The sequence below is a fragment of the Camellia sinensis genome, chromosome 4 (genome assembly GCF_055761805.1).
Source record: "Camellia sinensis isolate YWXY chromosome 4, ASM5576180v1, whole genome shotgun sequence".
Classification (NCBI taxonomy): Eukaryota; Viridiplantae; Streptophyta; class Magnoliopsida; order Ericales; family Theaceae; genus Camellia; species Camellia sinensis.
Window position 1 is genome coordinate 112,139,153 of NC_138964.1, and position 20,185 is coordinate 112,159,337.

General features: G+C 34.0%; 2 protein-coding genes across 2 annotated transcripts; both read right to left on the minus strand.

The window, feature by feature from the left end:
- Positions 1-1,772: 1,772 nt before the first annotated feature.
- Positions 1,773-3,776, minus strand: LOC145823976 (uncharacterized). The gene is made up of 3 exons (XM_082923555.1): positions 2,729-3,776; positions 2,172-2,386; positions 1,773-2,087 (listed from the first exon to the last, which is right to left on the minus strand). The coding sequence occupies exons 1-3, from the start codon at positions 3,774-3,776 to the stop codon at positions 1,773-1,775; spliced, it is 1,578 nt and encodes a 525-aa protein (XP_082779681.1).
- An 84-nt stretch (positions 3,777-3,860) lies between these two features.
- LOC114290350 (uncharacterized) lies at positions 3,861-4,538 on the minus strand. Its single transcript, XM_028234230.2, has one exon. The coding sequence runs from the start codon at positions 4,536-4,538 to the stop codon at positions 3,861-3,863; it is 678 nt and encodes a 225-aa protein (XP_028090031.2).
- Positions 4,539-20,185: the final 15,647 nt, after the last annotated feature.

A 20,185-nucleotide genomic window follows, 5' to 3' on the forward strand; every position in this document is an offset into this window, starting at 1 on the left:
GAAAATTTTGTCCTCGAAATTAATTCGTACCTTTAGACTCGAATAGGGTAATTGACACGTATCATATCTTCTCGCTCCCACGTTGACTCTTCCGTCCCACGATGTCTCCAGAGAACTCGAACCAATGGTATAGTTTTGCCTCGTAATTTCTTCTCGCGACGATCTAAAATCTTGACAGGCTTTTCTTCAAATGTCACGTCTTCATTAAGATTAATTTCCTCCCAATTGATGATGTGAGAAGGGTATGGCTCGTATTTCCGTAGCATAGAGACGTGGAAAACATTATGTACTCCAGCCAGTTGAGGTGGTAGAGCCAAACGGTACGCCACTTCTCCTAATTTGTCCAAAATTTCAAAAGGTCCAATGAAGCGAGGTGACAACTTTCCCTTCTTTCCGAAACGAACAACTCCTCGACGAGGCTGTATTTTCAGAAACACATGATCTCCAACTTTAAATGCTAAAGGTCTTCTCCTTTGATCTGCATAGCTTTTCTGCCTACTCTGAGCGGTCTCAAGCCTTTGCCTAATTAGTTTCACCTTCTCGGTAGTTTCTTGAACTAATTCTGGCCCTAAAAGAGGTGCTTCTCCGACTTCTGTCCAACATATTGGTGATCGGCAAGGCCATCCGTACAAAGCTTCATATGGTGCCATACCAATACTTGCTTGAAAACTGTTATTGTAAGAGAATTCGACTAGTGGTAAATATTTCTCCCAACTACCTTTAAAGTCCATCACACAAGCTCGAAGCATGTCTTCTAAAGTCTGAATTGTTCTTTCCGATTGACCGTTAGTTTAAGGGTGAAAAGCTGTACTAAAACACAACTCTGTACCCAAGGCCTTTTGCAGACTTCGCCAGAACTGTGACGTAAAACGAGAATCACGATCTGACACTATTGAGACTGGTACTCCGTGCAATCTAATGATTTCTCGAATAAATAATCGACTTAAAGATTCGAGTGTGCCTGCTGGTCCTATTGGTAGGAAATGTGCCGTCTTAGTTAATCGATCAACCACCACCCAAATGGCATCATGGCCTTGCGGCGACCGGGGTAATCCTGCTACAAAATCCATTGTTATGTGTTCCCATTTCCACTTAGGTATTGGTAAAGGTTGGAGTTTCCCTGCCGGCTTTTGATGTTCTGCCTTCACTTGCTAACACGTCAAACACTTAGATACGAATTGAGCAACATCCTTCTTCATTCCACTCCACCAATACTGTCGCTTAAGATCCTGGTACATCTTATTTCCTCCCGGATGAACCACAAAAATCGAATGGTGAAATTCTTTAAGTACTTCCTCTCTTAATTGTTCGATGTTTGGCACAAAAATTCTACCTAAATACCTTAAACTACCATCTTGATGGAGTGTCCAATCCGGTGAAGATTCCTCGGTCACTAATCGGGCCTTGATGAAGTCGGTCTCCTGATCAAATCTTTGGGCTTCCAACACTTTGGTAAGAAGTTAGGGTGTTGTAACTATTGTAAACAACCTACCCTTCCCATTCTGAGTCTCTGGTTGTAACTTAAACCCATTCACAGTGCTTACCATTTCCCATTCTTTAATTGATATGTTGGCTACAATCTCCCTTGTCTTTCGACTTAGTGCATCTGCTACAACATTAGCCTTTCCGGGATGATAAGACAAGGTAAATTGGTAATCTTCAAGGTACTCCATCCAGCGTCTCTGCCTCATGTTCAAATCTCTTTGTGTGAACAAGTACTTCAAGCTTTTGTGATCGGTAAATATCTCAAATTTTTCGCTATAAAGGTAATGTCACCAAGTCTTAAGTGCATAGACCACAGCTGCCAACTCCAGATCGTGAGTAGGATAATTTTTCTCATGATTCTTCAATTGTCTTGATCCGTAAGCCACTACCTTCCCGTTTTGCATTAACACACTACCTAACCCTTCTTTAGAGGCATCACAGTAAACAGTGTACCCAACGTCACGTTCGGGTATGATTAATATTGGAGCGCTTGTCAGTCTCTTCTTGAGTTCTTGAAATGACTGCTCACACGCTTCGTTCCATTCAAACTTTACTCCTTTTTGCGTTAGGCGTGTCATTGGTTTGGCTAATTTGGAGAAATCCTGAATGAATCTCCTATAATAACCTGCTAATCCCAAGAAACTACGAATCTCAAACGTATTCTTAGATTGTTTCCACCCCATTACTACTTCTACTTTAGCAGGATCCACTGATATCCCTGATTCAGACACAACATGACCTAAGAACTTTACTTCCTTCAACCAAAATTCACATTTGCTAGCTTTAGCATACAATTGGTTTTCTCTTAGAATTTGCAAAACGGTTCTCAGATGTTGCTTGTGGTCTTCCTCCGATCGTGAGTATATCAAAATATCATCAATGAATACTACCACAAATTGGTCTAAATAGGGGGTAAAAATTTTGTTCATTAAACTCATGAATACCCCAGGAGCATTTGTCAAACCAAATGGCATTACCACAAACTCATAGTGGCCATAACGGGTTCGAAATGCAGTTTTGGGTATATCTTCTCCTCTAACACAAAGTTGGTGGTATCCCGACCTAAGGTCAATTTTGGAAAAACATTTTGAACCTCTTAATTGATCAAACAAGTCATCAATTCTGGGTAAGGGATATCGATTTTTAATGGTGGCTCGATTTAGTTGTCGATAATCGATGCACAATCTTAAGGTCCCATCCTTCTTCTTTGCGAATAATGCTGGCGCTCCCCAAGGGGACGTACTTGGTCTGATGAACTTCTTACTCAACAGTTCTTGCAACTGCTCCTTCAATTCTTGAAGTTCAGCTGGCGCCATACGATGTGGTGCTATTGAAATCGGTGAAGTCCCGGGTTGAAGCTCAATCGTGAAATCTACATCTCGTTTTGGAGGTAATCCTGGTAATTCGTCAGGGAAAACGTCAGCGTACTCGCACACCACATGGGGTAATCCTGGATCCTCTCGATTTTCGTCTTCCAAAATTAGGCTTGCCAACCATCCGTTTAGTTGATCATGCCATCGCGACTTGCGACACGTTGGAGTTAGAGAATCTTGTCTATCCCCTTTAAATTGAACTTTCGTGCCGTTAAGGGAGGATGCTGTCACTGTCTTACAGTAACAATCAATAATGGCTCGATGAACTGACAACCAGTCCATTCCTAGGATGACGTCAAAATTCGACATATCCATAACTCTTAGATCACAGATCAAATGTGAACCGGAGATTTCTAGCTCGCAAGATTTACATACTAGATTTACTCGGGTTTGACCTCCTAAGGGCGAAGCGACACTCATAGTTATCCCTAGCGTCTCTGGCTCTAGACCCAAACTTGTCACACATGCAGTGGATATAAAAGAATGCGAAGCTCCAGAATAAAACAATACTTTAACCCAAGAATTCATAAGGATTAACATACCTTGAATCACTGATGGGTTATCAACATCTTCTTCTTCTTGGAGAGCATACATTCTCCCTACTGCTTGTTGGTTAGTCTCTCCTGGTTTCTTCCCATTTCCAGCTCCTTGTGGTTGTGTTCTTGGTCGGCCTGCATTCCTAGAGGCTTGTGGTTGCCCCTTGTTGGTCTGAGTATTTTGAGTAGGCTTAGAACCTTGCCCAGGTTGGTATTTGTTGTATTGTTGTGCCCCTCGCTGATCCATAAAATACTCCCCACCTTGAGGACACTCACTTCGACGATGCCCTTGTTGACCACATCTGAAACATCTTCCTTTCCACTCATTTACAAAGTTTCCTCCTTGCTGGTTTCCTCGATTCTGCCTTTGTTGCTGTTGCATTCCTCCGGCATAAGGTGCTGGTGCAGGATGGTTTCTGGTGTTGCGGACTGGGCCTCCTCCGCGTGGTTGGTTGTTGTTCCTTGATCACTGATTCCGAATGCGTTCGGAATCCGCTAACTCTCGTTCCACAATTAAAGCTTGATCCACCATTTGGGCATAGGTAGAGAGTTGTACTGCGATCAATCTTCCTCTAATGTCTGTGTCCAAGCCCCATTCGAATCGCCTAACCTTATCTTCTTCATTTGCTACTATGGCTGAAGCGTACCGTGAAAGAGCTTCAAAACGGTTCGCATATTGAGCGACTGACATTTTTCCTTGTTTCAGTTGGAGGAACTCTTGAATCATTTCTTGTTTTAGCGAGTTAGGAAAATACTTTTCCATGAACGGGTCTTCGAACTGTCTCCAAGTTAATGTCTCTACTTGTCGAGTACTTTTGATCATTTCCCACCAATGATCTGCTTCCCCTTCCATTTGAAATGCCGTCATGGTCACTCTATCTTGTTCATTTCGGATGTCGGAAGTATCTAGCAACTTCTTAATTTGTCTTAACCAAGCTTCAGCTTCATGGGGGTTTGATCCACCAAGGAATTTGTGGGGACGTAGCTTTTCAAACTTTGCTATCATCTCCGATTTGTTTTGATCTTGGTTTCGGGGTGGTATATTGCCTACCCTATCAGCAATCGCGCGTATAATTCGAGCGACATCGCCATCAGGCACGCCATCGCCATTACCGTTGTTATTATTTCTTGTTCGTCCAGCCATTCTGCATGATGGGATTTTCTTGTGATTTATTCACTTATTTATTATCAGTATTATTATTATGCTTATGTGCAAGGACAGTTAAAAAAAAAAAAGAAAAAAAAAAGACTTCATTAATTAGATTAGATAAGCTACAATTAGCAAAATACAAATAGAACAAAGGAAAAGATTAAATAACATACTACGGGCAAGAGATAGCCCCTACAATCCGAGTTAACTCCTACACTCACAATTCTAAACTAGGCAATTTTTACATGTGAGCATACAAAACAATCAGTTAGCCTAGCATATAATTCCCTTAAGACCCCTTAAAATAGCCAAGGAAAGTCTCTCCACACCAGGGCTTCCGGCTCCCATGTGGCTTGGAAAAGTCCCATGAATCGCCATAGCACCCTTACGAAGATAGTAGTTTCGCACACACGATGCTCTAGCAGCAGCACCGGCTTCTCCCGATAGGTCCTCCAGTCTCTGAAGTCCACTGACCCATCTCTCCTCACAATTCTGCTTGGGTCGGGCATGATATACTGAAGGCTCCAAAAGTCAAAAAGGTCGCCCACTCTTTCGGTGAAACCGTCCGAAAAGGGGCCTAGTTGATATACCCAGGGAGTCTCTTGTCTTAGAATCTGGATAGGTCCGATATAGGTGCCCACCTAACTCTCATTTTTCCAAGCACAACGTCCGAGGGGATAAAGTCTGACATATACAAAAGAGCCAATCTGCAACCCGTTTTGCACATCCCAACCCTCAAACGTGGCTCCTATATCTCCAGGGTTCCCCTCGGTATTGCCTTCCATAGACTCATCCTCAGTGTTTGACTCAATCACAATAACCTCCAGGGGGTTGTATATTGGTACAACTTCTTCAACTTCTTCAACTTCTTCAGACTCGGGTTCAGGCTCAAGTTCAGGATCAGGTTCAGGGTCAAGCTCAGGCTCAGATTCATAGTCTTCTATAGGCATTTCCACTTCTTCACTTGGGTCGGATTCTATGGATTCATAGTCTTCTATAGGCATCTCCACTTCTTCACTTGGGTCAGATTCTATGTCATTGTTTTCCACCGAATTTTCCTCGTTAGAGTTAATGTCTGATGACCCTGGCATCCTACAAATAAAAAGGTTCTAACTTAGTTAGGTCACCGAGAATTACAAATTAACTTAAGGTTTTCTTAATTGTAAAAATAATAAACTACTACCCATGGCCCAAAGGTTCAAACTTAGGCTCTGATACCAAGCTGTGACGCCCCAAATTTTTTTTTTTTGAAACGTCATAAGATTTAAATAACAATAACTTGCTAGATAAAATTTTAACTACTAGTTAGGAACTTTTAAGTTCTTACAAAGCCAAAGTCCAACGACAAAATAAAACTACAAGTTCACACACAACGTCACAACATAGTTTAATCCTAATACAAGGGATAGCAGGATTTTATTCTGACAAAATCTTGACTCTAAGTCAGCCAAGGTTCGATATTGGCAGCAGCTCCAATTTCAGCCTCAGTCCCTTCTTCAACATAATCTGGCATGAAACGCCAGGGCAACAAAATATATGCCATGAGTTTTGCAACACAGTAAGAAAACGTAACCAACCTACCATTCTTTTTAAGAGACAAATAATAATATTCTAAACATGAGATAACAACATAATTATACACAGAAATTACAACCATTAGAATAGTTTCAGTAATTTTAATAAATTAGGTGACACTCGAAATCTCACCAAAGAGATTTAACTTACCAACCACTAAGCATGGCAACGGTTAATTTGAAACCCTCCCTTGGTCAAATATTTAAGTGTTACCAACCGTAACTACCAGGGATGCCCACGTCCGGAGTTATATACCCAAGTAGTGGCATCCGTGGTCTGCCCCAAGGAAACGGTCTGCCAGGGGTAAGTAACCTCCCTGTGTGCCACCTGCACATCCACCCTTATTCCAAAACCGAATACCGAAAAGGTTTCAAATAAGTTCCGTGCCATCTTAGAGTTTCGCAACACAATTTATGTGAGAATTCTCAAAACCAGGGCTCACCCTGAATACCCGGTATTAACCCTTCATCAGTAACTCATTATATACCATTAATCCTTTTGGTTAATTTATATACTAAACACAAATTATTCAAATCTCAATCACCAATAACGTTATACCAACTAAAGAAAAACTCCCAACATAAAATATTATGCATGTCACCCAATAATAGCTCAATGTACAAAATTTAGTAAACAATTACTTAAAACCATGGTATGAACATAATAACTTAAATACAAGAAATAAACCATAAATGCACACCTGCACAAATTTTTGATTTACTAAATTAGACTAGTATAATATGAAAGTGGTGATTTTATCCTGTCCAGAAAAAAAATTTCAGAATATATGTCTTGCAAGTAAAATTTTAAATACATTACTTATACAACTCTAAAATTCATATCAATCTACAGAATAATCCATAAACATGTTATGGTCATTTTTCAGAAACCATTTTCCAAAATAAATTATAAATAATTCTTAAAAATTCCAAGGGTGTTTATGACACAGATTTGTCACATTTGCTTATATTAATTCCATGCTTAAATTTATAGATCAAACCCATAATCTAAAAATTTATCATGAAACTAGACTTCTCAAATTTCATCTTTTAGTTAGAAATTACCAGATTTGGCTTAGTATAGAATTTTAAATAAATTTTCAAATACAAGGTAAAATCTGTCACACAGTTTCAGATTTAGTTAAAAATTTGTATAAATTCGTAGAAAGCTCAAAAATTGTTTCCAAAAATTTCTGGATAAACTAGACATCATTATCAACAACTTTGTAGAAGGAATCATCTCGAAATTTTGAGTATAAAATTATCTAAAAATTCGGGTAAACATGCTGGCAGATTCAAACAGATTATTCTCAACACAGTTTCAGATTAAAAATTTGTATAAATTGGTAGAGAGCTCAAAAATTGTTTCCAAAATTTCTGGATAAACTAGACATCATTATCAACAACTTTGTAGAAGGAATAATCTCGAAATATTGAGTATAAAATTATCTAAAAATTCGGGTAAACATGCTGGCAGATTCAAACAGATTATTCTCAACACAGTTTCAGATTAAACATTTGTATAAATTCGTAGAGAGCTCAAATATTGTTTCCAAAAATTTCTGGACAAACTAGATATCATTATCAATAACTTTGTAGAGAAATCATCTCGAAATTTTGAGTGTAAAATTTTCTAAAAATTCGGGTAACAGGTTGGCAGATTCAAACAGATTATTCTCAACACAGCTTCAGTTTTGATTAAAAATTTTTATAAATTCGTAGAGAGCTCAAAAATTGTTGCAAAAATTCCTAGATGAACTAGACATAATTATCAACAACTTTGTAGAAGAATTAATATCGAAATTTTGAGTATAAAATTGTCTAAAAATTCGGGCAAACATGCTGGCAGATTCAACACAGTTTTAGACAATGTATCAAATGTACATAATCTGAAAATTTTCAATTATATAAAAAAAATGAGAGGGTTGAGAGGGTTTTCTTACTTAGTAATAGGGTGACAAAATGGTTGAGAATTTTGGCTTCCTTAATCTCCTACTCTTCTTCCTCTCCTATCACTAAGCTTGGTTGCTTTAGGGATTTCTCTCTTCTTCTTTTTTTTCTCACCGAATGCTTGCATGCACAAGGAAGGCTTGCATGCATATATATATAAAATGCTAGTTGAAGACATCTCTCTCTCCCTCTCATTCTTTCCATTATTTTATTTTCTCAAAAACATTTCATTCCCTTTCTCCAATTTCTAATAGCAAGCTTTCCCTAAATTTTATAAGCTTTCCCTAATTTTTATGGCTATCCTAGATTCTAAAAGATGGTGGGTTTGGTAGGAGTTGTGGGTTGTTTGCCCACGGTTTGTTTGTTTGTTTTTTTTTTTTTTTTTTTTGTGGGTTTCTGAAAATTGACACACTAAGATTTTTAACTACGGTATTTAGTAAGAATAGTTATTATATTGAATGCTAATTAAAATAATTTATAAACAATAAATATTGAGCACCCACAAAATTATTATTCTTAATAATGTCTTGTTAGTGATTGAATTGAGTCAATTTAAAACTAACTTTTACACTAATGTATAATTCAGATAGACTGTAGACAAAATTAATTAATTAATTTTCTTTAAAGAATAATTAAAAGATGGGTTTTCACAAAGGGTTAGGTCATCTGATGAAATAATGATAAAGAATTGAGCTGACGAACAACATGAAGAGTGTAAAGAACCTGATGTGGATTACGATATGGATCTTGATGTGGACTAGGATTTGTATTTATTTTTCACTTTCGATAGGAACATTGTTCTTGATTAATGTAGTTGAATTTCAATTGTGGGGTTCATCCACTGTTATGTAGGTTTATCGTTGATTGGTCATATTATGTGTCTGATGGCTTTATAATTAATTTGTTCTATGATATGTAAAAGGTAAAAAGAAAAATCATCCATCTCACTCTAGTCATATTTCAACGATTTAGAGCCTCTATGACATATCCACTTGTTGAGATTGTTGTTACTTTATGCTTTATGTATAGAAATAGATAATTATCTTTTCTTCACATATAATGTTCAATTATGCTTATCTACCCAAAAAATGTTCAATTATGCTTTATAGTTGGGCAAAATGGACACTACAAAAAAACAGTTGACCAAACCAAGTACCGCAACTAAGAAGGTAACGAACTATGAGAAACAAAGAATGAAGACAATCAATAAAAACTGTGAGAGAATGAATGCGCTAGGAGTGAAGAATATAACAACTTGTTTGAAGACTGCAATTCAACATAAGAAATTGAGGAATGAAAAACAAATACCAATTGAGGAAAATGACGATGATTATCGACCGTCAGAGGCCGAAGATGGCAGTGACACTGAATCCTATAATTCGTTTGAGCATGAGGTACTATACATTTATGCGTTGTGAAATATATTCTTTCTTGTTACTTTCAATTCATACACATATATATACACATGTATATCTTTGTACATATATTCATATTTTATTATGTTATTCAGTTGTTAGAGATACCATCGAGAGCCCATTCATAATCTCATCTTAAGGCATTGACCCATGCATCAGAAAAGAGGGGATACCTCTTCACCTCCTGAGGTGGATAGCCATCCCTCACCACCTCTCAATGTGGAGGCTCAACTTGAGGTGACTACTGATAATACTATTGGTAAGACACACTATTTATTTACATTGATTTGAGATCTTAATTAAATTTGTTCACATACTATTTCAATATTATGGCTTCACAATATCAGCTGCTAAGCGTGTTCGTGGCCTGACTCGAGACAAAGAGGTTCAAGGCATTGTTGATAGAGATGAAAAGCTTAACGTGCCTATCCCTCCAGAATTTCATGCACCGGTAGGGGACTGTGCCTCAAAACTAGCCTCAAAAATTGGTGTAGAAGTATGAACACGTTTACCAGATCCAAGCGCTTGTAGGTGGAAGTATGTTGATGCCTCCGTTAAGGAGGCGATGTTTCAGCACTTGAATGTAAGTTCACTATCTACTCTGTTATAGGACATTTTACTCATCTTTATAATAGGTTAGAAATCTTAATTATTTTTTTTATTTTTTTTAGGAATTATCTATGACTTATCTATTTTTGCAAGATCAATTTGATTTACAAGGAGACCCTGTTGATATAGAAAAGGCAATGAACAAAAAATTTGGTAGAGATTGAGTAACCATACCTATAGGCTGCACAAACAAGTCATGGAGCTGAAGGAGGCTAAAGGGAGGAGTATGCAAGAAACCACCCACCAAAGGATGTCGATCCTACCAAGTGGATAGATTTTATTGATAAAACACCAAAGAATTTATGGTTACATTTTCGTCTTTTTTTATTATATTAACGAAGAAAGAATTTGATTAGAATAAGGAGAGATTCCAAAAAAACTAGACAGAGCACAATCAATTTGTTGTGAAATTCCATATGTATTCTTTTCCCTTTAACTTCTAGGCATGTAAGTGGAACATAATAAAAAGCAAATAAGTGGGAAAATGAGAAAGGGAAACTAGTAAACATGGATTGGAAGGCTCACATAATAGGAGATTAATTTATGGTTCCTTAAAGTGCCCCTTTCACATCTTAGAATAAAGAACTAAGATTTCAGTTTCTATGATTGTATTTATCTAGAAAAATTTTTCTTTGAACCATAAAGTGCATGCTTTGAGTTAGGATTGTCAATCTTGTACAACTACTGTAGAGTATTTGGCTTGGTATGTGCCTTTACTATTTCCTGTTTGTTCTTGGGTTTGGTCTGAAGTTTCATGATAATAGTAAGCAACTAGCTGAGTAACTAATACATGGTATTGAGACAGAAGTTGAGATTTGATAGAGTTGTGGAAGAAAGAAAGGGTAATGAGTTTGGTATCAGTAATTGTTCCATATCTTGTGAAATGTAAATGGATTTTTTCACAATCTATCTTACCCATGCTTATATGCCCCCTATTTGTGAACGGTGTAAATTATTTCTCATTTTTCTTTTTTCACCCAAAAAAACCATCTTATTATGAAATCTCAACAAGTCCTCTAATCTATTTTTCAAAGAATTGAATGATACTAGTGAATAATTTGAAATATATTTTAAGTTGAAATGATATATAGGAAAAGGATAGAGAGGAACAATGCACTTCCTTCTAGGAACTTAACTGGTAGCCTAGCATGTAGATTATTGAGTTTGGAGTAGCATATTATCTGATAATTGGCATGCATCAGTTTTCAAATCTCATTTGATTATGTAAATTTCTTATTACCAATTATGTGTCAAATCTGTCCTATCTAGGTGTTTGACATAATTTTGTGTATTGTGGTTGTGGTATTGTTGCTTTCTTGAATACTTTGCAGTTTAAACTTATGTTGGTTTCCATGTAACTTATCCTAACATTTTTATATATCACTTTATTATCAAGCATTAAATTTGTCTTACTAATGATATATTTCATTGTTATATTAGTTCATTCTTCCTTACAGGAACAATCAAAAGCCAGCGTATTTGTCTTACTAATGATACATTCCATTGTTATATTGATCATTCTTCCCTATAGGAACAATCAAAAGCCAACATCGCAAATAGAGAAAACATGAATACAAAACATAGGTGTGGTTCTAGGTCAATCCCTGTTAAAGTAGAAAAATTGGTACATATCCTTGCACTTTAAGAATTATATTAGATTCTTAGCTTTATTTATAGAATATTTGGTCTATCAAATTAGGCACAAGAAAAGAAGATGTTACCTGATCTAGCAGAGTTTTACAAGGAAACTTACTATAATGAGAAAACACATGAGTGGACCTCGTCTAAAGCTCAGGGTAATTGCGTGAGTATATATTGCAATTTTTATTAACAAAATTTTAGAATACTATTTGTTATAATCTTATTTAATTTTCTAATAATTATTTAATTTTTTAATATTTGATAGGAAAATATGATACAGACACAAGCTGATCATCTCTCACAGCCGGAATCAATCCCTTTGACTGCAGAAGAGCCGTCAATCAAAGTCCTAAAGCCAAGGTCTGGCTATGTGAAGAGACTTGGCATGAGACCTTCATCCTCTATTAGGAGGACCACTACCATATATGCTGAAACAAATGATTATGTAAAGTGCCTTAAGATGCAAATATAGACACAAAAAGAACAAATACAAATGCAGAACAATAAAATAGAAGATCTTGAAGAGGTTAGGAAGAAGCAAGAGGAGATAATGGCAGATATCGTCAACTTTTGAGGAGCAAAAGATTCACTGGACACTTTGGAAGTGGATGGAACTCATCCACAAGTGGACATGCTTCTTGGTAAAGTATATTAACTTTGATATAACAAATTTTATAAAAGAACATATGTTTGAAGAATTAGGAAGTAATGGAAACATGCATAGGACACCGAATTTTTACAGATGCACGAGATGTATAAATTGTGAATTAGTTTAAATACTTTTTTCTTTATACTTAAAGCTTCAAAAAAGGCTGTCGAAAGGCTAAATTATCACACAACCACAGATTTGTACAGGAACCAACAGAAACACCTTAAGACGGACCAATATAAGTTGTATGAACTTACGGCACATTAATGGGATGCACCATTGTGAATTAGCCTTAAAATTAATTTTTTGTTCCCATAATCTCAAAAAAAAAAGTTTGTTAGAGAGATAAATTGTATAATTGATCTAATTTTAAATTGATTAGTTACTACTGTTTTTAATCTTTTGTATAATTGATTAGTCACTAAAGCTTTTAATTTATTTTTTTTGCAAATTGGATTGGGGTGGCATTTTTGACGTGCAACAATGATCTAATTTGCTTGAATGTTCATTTTTGTTTGATAAGGATACGCATACTTTGTAGAGTTGCACTAGTTATTGTTGGATGTTTGATGGAATTGCACTAGTTATAACAGTTGGATATTTTGTGGATATTGCACTATTTTATTGTATTAGGATAAAATTATTTGTAATGATAAATGGATATTTTCATTTTGTTAATTCGTAAATGTGTTGATTTATAGCAGGTTAAGTTATAATAGAATTGTTATATTAAACAGGTTTCAACATGAACAAGGTTATATTTGTTGGACTAAAATTTAAATTTTGATAAAATAGGTATATAATGTGGAAAAAAAATATTATGGAACTAGTGACAAAATTTTTCATCCCTAAACACTACAACAAAATGCACTTTTGACGACCAAAATTGGCGACTAAAAAAAATTTAGTAGCCAAAAGTTATGGAATTGGCGACTAACAATTTTTTTAGTTGCCAAAATTAAAATATTTAGCTACTAATTTTTTTCAGTCGGGCTATATTCATTATTGGCGACTAAAAAAAATTTAGTCGCTAAAAATGTCAGAATTGGCGATAAAAAAAAAACTTAGTCGCTGTATATTGACTTTTGGCTACTAAAATATTTAGTCGCCAAATGGGAAATAAAAAAAATTATTTTTTCTCTTTGGCAACTAAAGTTTTAGGCGCCAAAAGTTTACTTTCAACTACAAAATAAAATTTAGTCGCCGTATATTGACTTTTGGCTACTAAAATATTTAGTCGCCGAATAGAAAATAAAAAAAATTATTTTTTGTCTTTGGCGACTAAAGTTTTAGTCGCCAAATACTCACTTTCAGCGACAAAAAATTATTTTAGTCGCCTTTAGCTAACAAAAAGTAATTTTTTCCAGTAATTTTTTTTTTTATCTTTGTAACCTATCTTCAACGACTAAAATTTTGTCGCCAGATTTGTTCAATATTTTACTGGAAAAAATTTCATATTGGCGCCTAAATTTTTGCCCAAATCTATTACTTCTTCACACGGTTCTTTCTCTCTCTTGCTCTCCCTCTGTCTCTCACACAAAATCAATCACCTACCCTCTCGGCTCCCTCGAATCGATTGTGAACCCGGTTCAACCCACCTTGGCCACGACGGACATGGGAGTCGGATGCTTCACACTGAACATTTCTAGGGTTAATGGCTCAGTGGCGATCGATACAGGAATCGTTCAAGCTTCGGCGACACAGACTGTGTTTGATCGAAACACAGTTGCGATTTTGGGGTTTCGAGAGTTTTGTTCCTGGTAAATATAATCTTGTTTTTGCACATTTTTTAGCTTCATTTGTATTTAGTTCTAAAAATTTCTCACTATAACATGTTTACATGATTCATTCATTCGGCCCAATTACTTCTCAACGATAGAATTTTCTATTTTTTTGCTGTAAAACTGTGAAAACAAGAGCTTTATGAAAACGACAGGTTTGAGGATCCTGAGTTTTCTAATTTTTTTTTGTTTCCCTTCACAATAGCTTCTCAATAATTTTTTCGTGTCATGGATTCTTCAATTTTATATTTGCTGCTTTCACCAGCTTTGTATTTGATTGCTTCTAAGAAATTCTGTGTGAAATTTTTGCTTTTGATCTCAATGTAATAGAACAGGTCAATTTTTGAAAATGTGTACAATTAGTTGGGTGACTGAGATTGATACTTCCTTAATTCTACAGCTAGATTTGTTTCTCAAACTTTCAATGTTCAGCCCCACGACTCTTCTTTGTCCCCTCTTCCTTCGACATTGTAAAACACACTAGAATATGTTGTTGAGACTGGGAGTAATTAGAAAAGGATTTTGGCTACTGACCTAATCCACTCAATCGAGCAGAGGTTCTAGGCTACACAAGCAGAATCTGACTGGGACGATTGTTTTGATACTGGACTAATCTGTGTGAGTGGAGCCTCTGGGCAGCATAACCGAAGGTTTTTGACCTGATTGATTTTGTGCACACAAAAAATCATTGTTCTGTCCAAATTTGATCTAGCACTTTAAATAGACCTTTATAACTCCGTTAGTTATAATTTTTGTGATCTTGTTGTGAGATATATACATTAGTGAAAGATCAATAGTGTGTGCGAGATTGAGTGTGAAGAGACTTGTAATTCTTTTATTCAGATTTTAGTTAAGTGACTCGATGGACATAGCCTTGAATTTGGGTGAACCATGTAAATCCCGTGTTGCGTTGTGGGTGAACCACGTAAACCACAGTTTGGTCTTGTTTGCCTATGTGTGGTTTTACTTTCTCTAGATGTGGAGATGTTTTCTCTTTGGATGCACTACTCAGTAACTATTTATGTATATTTATTTTTCCTGTTTCAATATTGTACTTGGTGAAAATAAAGAAGCTTAGATCTGTTTTGTTGGTTTAGAATTTTTAACATCTTTTCCACACCACAGTTTGGTCTTGTTTGCCTATGTGCGGTTTTACTTTCTCCAAATATAGAGATGTTTTCTCTTTGGATGCACTATTGAGTCACTCTTTATGTATATTTATTTTTCCTGTTTCAATATTGTACTTGGTGAAAATAAAGAAGCTTAGATTTGTTATGTGGGTTTAGAATTTTTAACATTTTTTCCACATAACATACATGGGTTTAGTTTCTATATTATTTTAAGGATTTATAAGAATGAAATTGGTCTGATTTTGACACTATAAACTTTGTCAGAGTACAAGTAAAGTTTTATGTTTTGGTGGCTACATTTGCCGAAGGTCCAATGGACAAATTAAATGTACAAGACTACTATAGAAATCAATAGTAGTGTATGGAAATTAACATGTATGATATTCTTTACTAATGAAAGGCTGTTGGTTATTGCTTATTCTTCTTTATGATCTGCAGTATCACAAATGCTTGGGTCATGGCTAAATGGAAAATTAGGCCAATGTATGTGGCTGTAATTTATTAAAAATTTAAAAGATGATGTTTAATATATGTATGTGTGTGTGTGTGTGTGTATAATGCTTTGTACATGTATTGCAGGTGAATCAGTCGCTACAATTATTGTCACTCAAAAGCAGTCGGATCATTCAATCTACGCTCTACATAAGGTACTGGATTTGTAAAACAAGCAGTGGTCAGTCTCCAGGTGAATCACTTACCTTTATGCCTTAAAGACTTGTGAGGTTGATTATAGTAATAATTGAATTTCTCATTTGTAAAAGAACTTAAAAGCTATAAATTTCAATTTTCTATTTTGGAGGAAATCTGATTTATAAACTATAAATTTTGTTTCTTCGTTTAGGAAGAAAATCTAGTTAATGATTTTATCGCGAGGTTTCATTATGTTTCATCATTTATCTTATTTGGTTTCATTTCCTACGGCATAACTTGTATCACAGGGTGGGGAAGAGAAGTGTCGAAAGGCATGGGCACAAATTTGCAAAATCAGTCGAAGGGGATATCAAAGAGTTTATCAATGCCTAGGAATTAAGATAGAGGAGAAGGTACTTATATATGTATTACAAGTTGCATGGAATACAGACAGGTTATGAACACATTATAATATTTGCAATAAAACATGATATTATGTTTTTGCCGACTAAATGTTTTGTAGCCAACAAAAGGGGGAAACAAAAAAAACAAACAAACAAACAAACAAACCTTTGGCTACTAAAAGTTTTGTAGCCAAAAGAAAATCAAACATTTGGCTACTAAATTTTTTGTAGCCAAAAGAAAAACAACCATTTGGCTACTAAATATTTTGTAGCCAAAAGAAAATCAAACCTTTGGCTACTAAAAGTTTTGTAGCCAAAAGAAAATCAAACATTTGACGACTAAAATCTTTCGTAGCTAAAAACAAAAGTTGAAGAATAAAAAAAATACTTTTGCCGACTAAAAATTTAGTAGCCAAAAGAAACACTATTTGCCGACTAAAATTTTAGTAGCCAAAAAAGATGGACTTTAGGCGACTAAAAAAATTAGTAGCTAAAAATTTTTCCGCAACTAAATTATTGGCTTTTGGCAACAAAAAAATTGGTTGGCAAAAATGTATTATTTAATTAATTTTCCAACTTATTGGCGACTAAATGAAGTTTAGTCGCCAATTAGATTTCCCAACTACTCTTCGGCTACTAATTTTCCGACCAAAAAATTTAGTCACTAAAGACTATAGATGACTAAAAAATGACTTTTGGCGACTAAAAATTTAGTCACCAAAAGTGAAAATTCTTGTAGTGAAAGAAGGTTTTTTTGTCTCTTATTTGGCTTAGGTGGATGACTAATTTTGTCATGAATTCTTTATTTCGTCGCTAAATAAATTTGTTATGACGAAAAATATTATCACATTTTATCACTATTACCCTCTATGTGTGACGAATTTTTTTTGACATTATTTAATCATTTTTTGTGATGAATTTGTTTTTGTCTCTATTGGTAGCTTTTTTGACAAAATTTTTTCGTCGTCATTTATATTAAACAAAATTATTTTGTCTGTACTTCTTATATTTATGAGAAAATACTTTTGTCTCTAATTTCTTCTTTTAATGACAAAATATCTTGTCACTAATTACCTACAAGTATGTTCCCAACAGAATGTATTGGAAACAAAAAAAATGGTCACAAATTTATCCTTTTTAATGACAAATTTTTTTTCGTCCCTAAGACCTCTTAGCGATGACACTTTGGCGACAAAACAGATGACGAAAACTTTTCGTCATAATTAGTTTGAGTGACGAAATGTGTACATTTTGAAACAAATTTGTTTCGTCTTTAAATCTCAAATTTATTGTAGTGTAATTTCATCGCTTCTATCCTTTTGTCCAATTGTTTCCACTATTATCCCCACATAAGAAGGCATATATAATAATAAAAGACGAGGTGAGAGAGATGTAAGATGATGTTGAACATCCTAAACAGTCGTTAACTCATTTAGGTTTAAAAAAAAAAAAAAAAGATATATCCACCATGATGAAGCAAGATCATTATTCGGCCCGTGGCCTACGGAAATTTTACTTAGATTGAGCTCGCACTCTAGGACAACCCAACCAGACCTAAATAAAGCTTAAGCTATGTTTGGGATTAGGGTTTGAAGTCTGACCTAACCCGTAGCATATGAGTGTTGACTTGTTGGGTGACCCATCAAGCCAACCTCGCGAGCTCCGTAAAAATTATGAAAAAATATAGTGAAAAAAAAAAGAAATAAAAAAAGGGTCATAACTCTCAGCCCATTAAGTTAAGCTTGTAAGTCAGTCCATTGACTTGGCCAATTTAATAGAACTTAGGTCTCGGATTTTGACTACTAGATCGAGCAACCTGAGCCTATCAAAGAGATTGTTTCTTTAATCCAAAACACTTGTTTACATGTTATAATGAATTGGCAATAATTTTATTTATTTTTTGTTAGTATATCAAAAAAATAATAATTTTTTTTTAATGAATTGAGGAAAAAAAATACTTGCTTATCATTGGCTTTGTATATGAAGATCACCCTTTGTTATTTATAGCTCTCCAGTGGGTGGGGGTCCTAGTTTTTTGCAAGTGAAGATTGGTAGCCATTGTTGTGTACTTCTCTCTCTATCTCTCTTAAAGATTAGTCACTTAATTTTGTTAGTATAAATTATCTTTTCTTCTAATATAATTGTAAATCATATCATCAAATATATTAAGGTAGAGTTTTCTCTTCAAAACTTTAGAAAGATGCCATATGCCCATACGTCACTTTTAACTTATTATAATTTTACCAAGTGTCCTTATTATAATTAAAGAAAAAGAAATATTTATATATTTTAAGCATTTCATCTTCCACTTGCATTTTTCTCTCATCTCCTTCTTTTCTCTTTTATTTATCTATGACTTTTTTTTATTCCGTCTATAAATGTTTTATTCTGTACCTACGTTTTTGAATTATTTCACTCTATATTTATGTTTATTAATTTTAATAGCATGTAGAATAAAATTCAATGTGTTTGGTTTAAATTTTTTGGATTAAGTTTTTTGAAAATTGAGTTTTTTGATTTTCATATTTTTTTTGTTTTTAGTAAATATTTTTAAATTTTTAAATATTTTTTTTTTTACTTTTTTAAATGCACCTTACTTAGATGTATCTAAGAAGTAAAAAATTGTGAAAAAATATTTTAAAAAATTAATAAATACATAAAAATATAAAAAAATGTACTGAATTCTCATATTTTTTTTTATATTTTTGATACTTAGTGAATTTTTAAAAGGTTTTTTTCACAAATTTTTTACTTTTTAGGTATATTTATGTTAAAAAAAAACACGAAAAACAAGAAAGTAGAATTTTTTGAAAAGTGTTTTTGAAAAACTGTAACCAAGCAAATTGAATGATTTTGAAATACTTTACAAAAGTACGATAAAATAAATTTAAAGGTTATTATATAATTAAAAAAAAATTGACAATTATCTACCTATAGAAGTATATGAATAGGCCTAGCAAATTATGTAAATTTAAGTCGTTCCAATGCAAGTAAGCATGTAGATTAACTTAAAAAATGACTATTTTTCATTAAACCCTTTAAGAAAAAAGTTGGTGTTAATGATTTTCATAGCAAATGCTCCATCCCCTCAATAATATTACATTAAAAACGACAAAAAAAATATTGTTGAATTAATGTTGTATAAGTATCACAACATTTAGACTTCTTTTTAATGTTGTAAATTATTTCCATTAAAAATATTTTTTGTATTTTTGATATATGACCATAAATTGTTAATAAATTATTTACAAAATTATATTTGGTAAGTTATTTATGAGACACTATATCATCTTTTTGAATAAATATTATTAAAGTTTCATCTATTTTAAAATCTTTGATTACAATCAAAATAAATTATTACATTTATATTAAAATGAATTTAATTTATAAAATCTATGTTAAAATCACCATGAGTTAAAACAAACTATCGAAATGCACTCATAAGATATAATATTATGATTATTATCACCCAAAATAGTAATAATAATAATAATAATAATAATATGATATTTGTGAAGGTCATAGCAAATCCATTTCTGTGATGAAGAACTATCTCAAGTTTGAGTTTGATTTCTCCATTCTTTTACCCTTTTTTTTTTTTTATTGTCCAGAAATGTTTTGGGGAAAGAAAAATTCAACTTAATTACCATCCGAATCAAAATTAGGGGGAAAATTTTCCAATTATTTCTTAAATTTTGGAATATCTTTTCCAAAATTATTAGAATTCCAAACACAACCTTATTTTGAAAATTTCTTGAAACCCTCATTCAACAAACAGAACCTAAAATAGATAGCAAAGATTTTTCTTTTCAAATATAATATGTTTAATCCAGAATTATTGTCTATACTTACTTTATC

Coding starts and splice junctions, on each gene's coding strand:
- LOC145823976 (XM_082923555.1), bottom strand. CDS start 3,776: ATGCAACAGCAACAAAGGCAGAATCGAGGAAACCAGCAAGGAGGAAAC. Junction 2,387..2,728: donor TAAGAAGTTCATCAGACCAA/GTACGTCCCCTT, acceptor CCCCCTATTTAG/ACCAATTTGTGGTAGTATTC. Junction 2,088..2,171: donor ATCCTGCTAAAGTAGAAGTA/GTAATGGGGTGG, acceptor AGATTCATTCAG/GATTTCTCCAAATTAGCCAA.
- LOC114290350 (XM_028234230.2), bottom strand. CDS start 4,538: ATGGCTGGACGAACAAGAAATAATAACAACGGTAATGGCGATGGCGTG.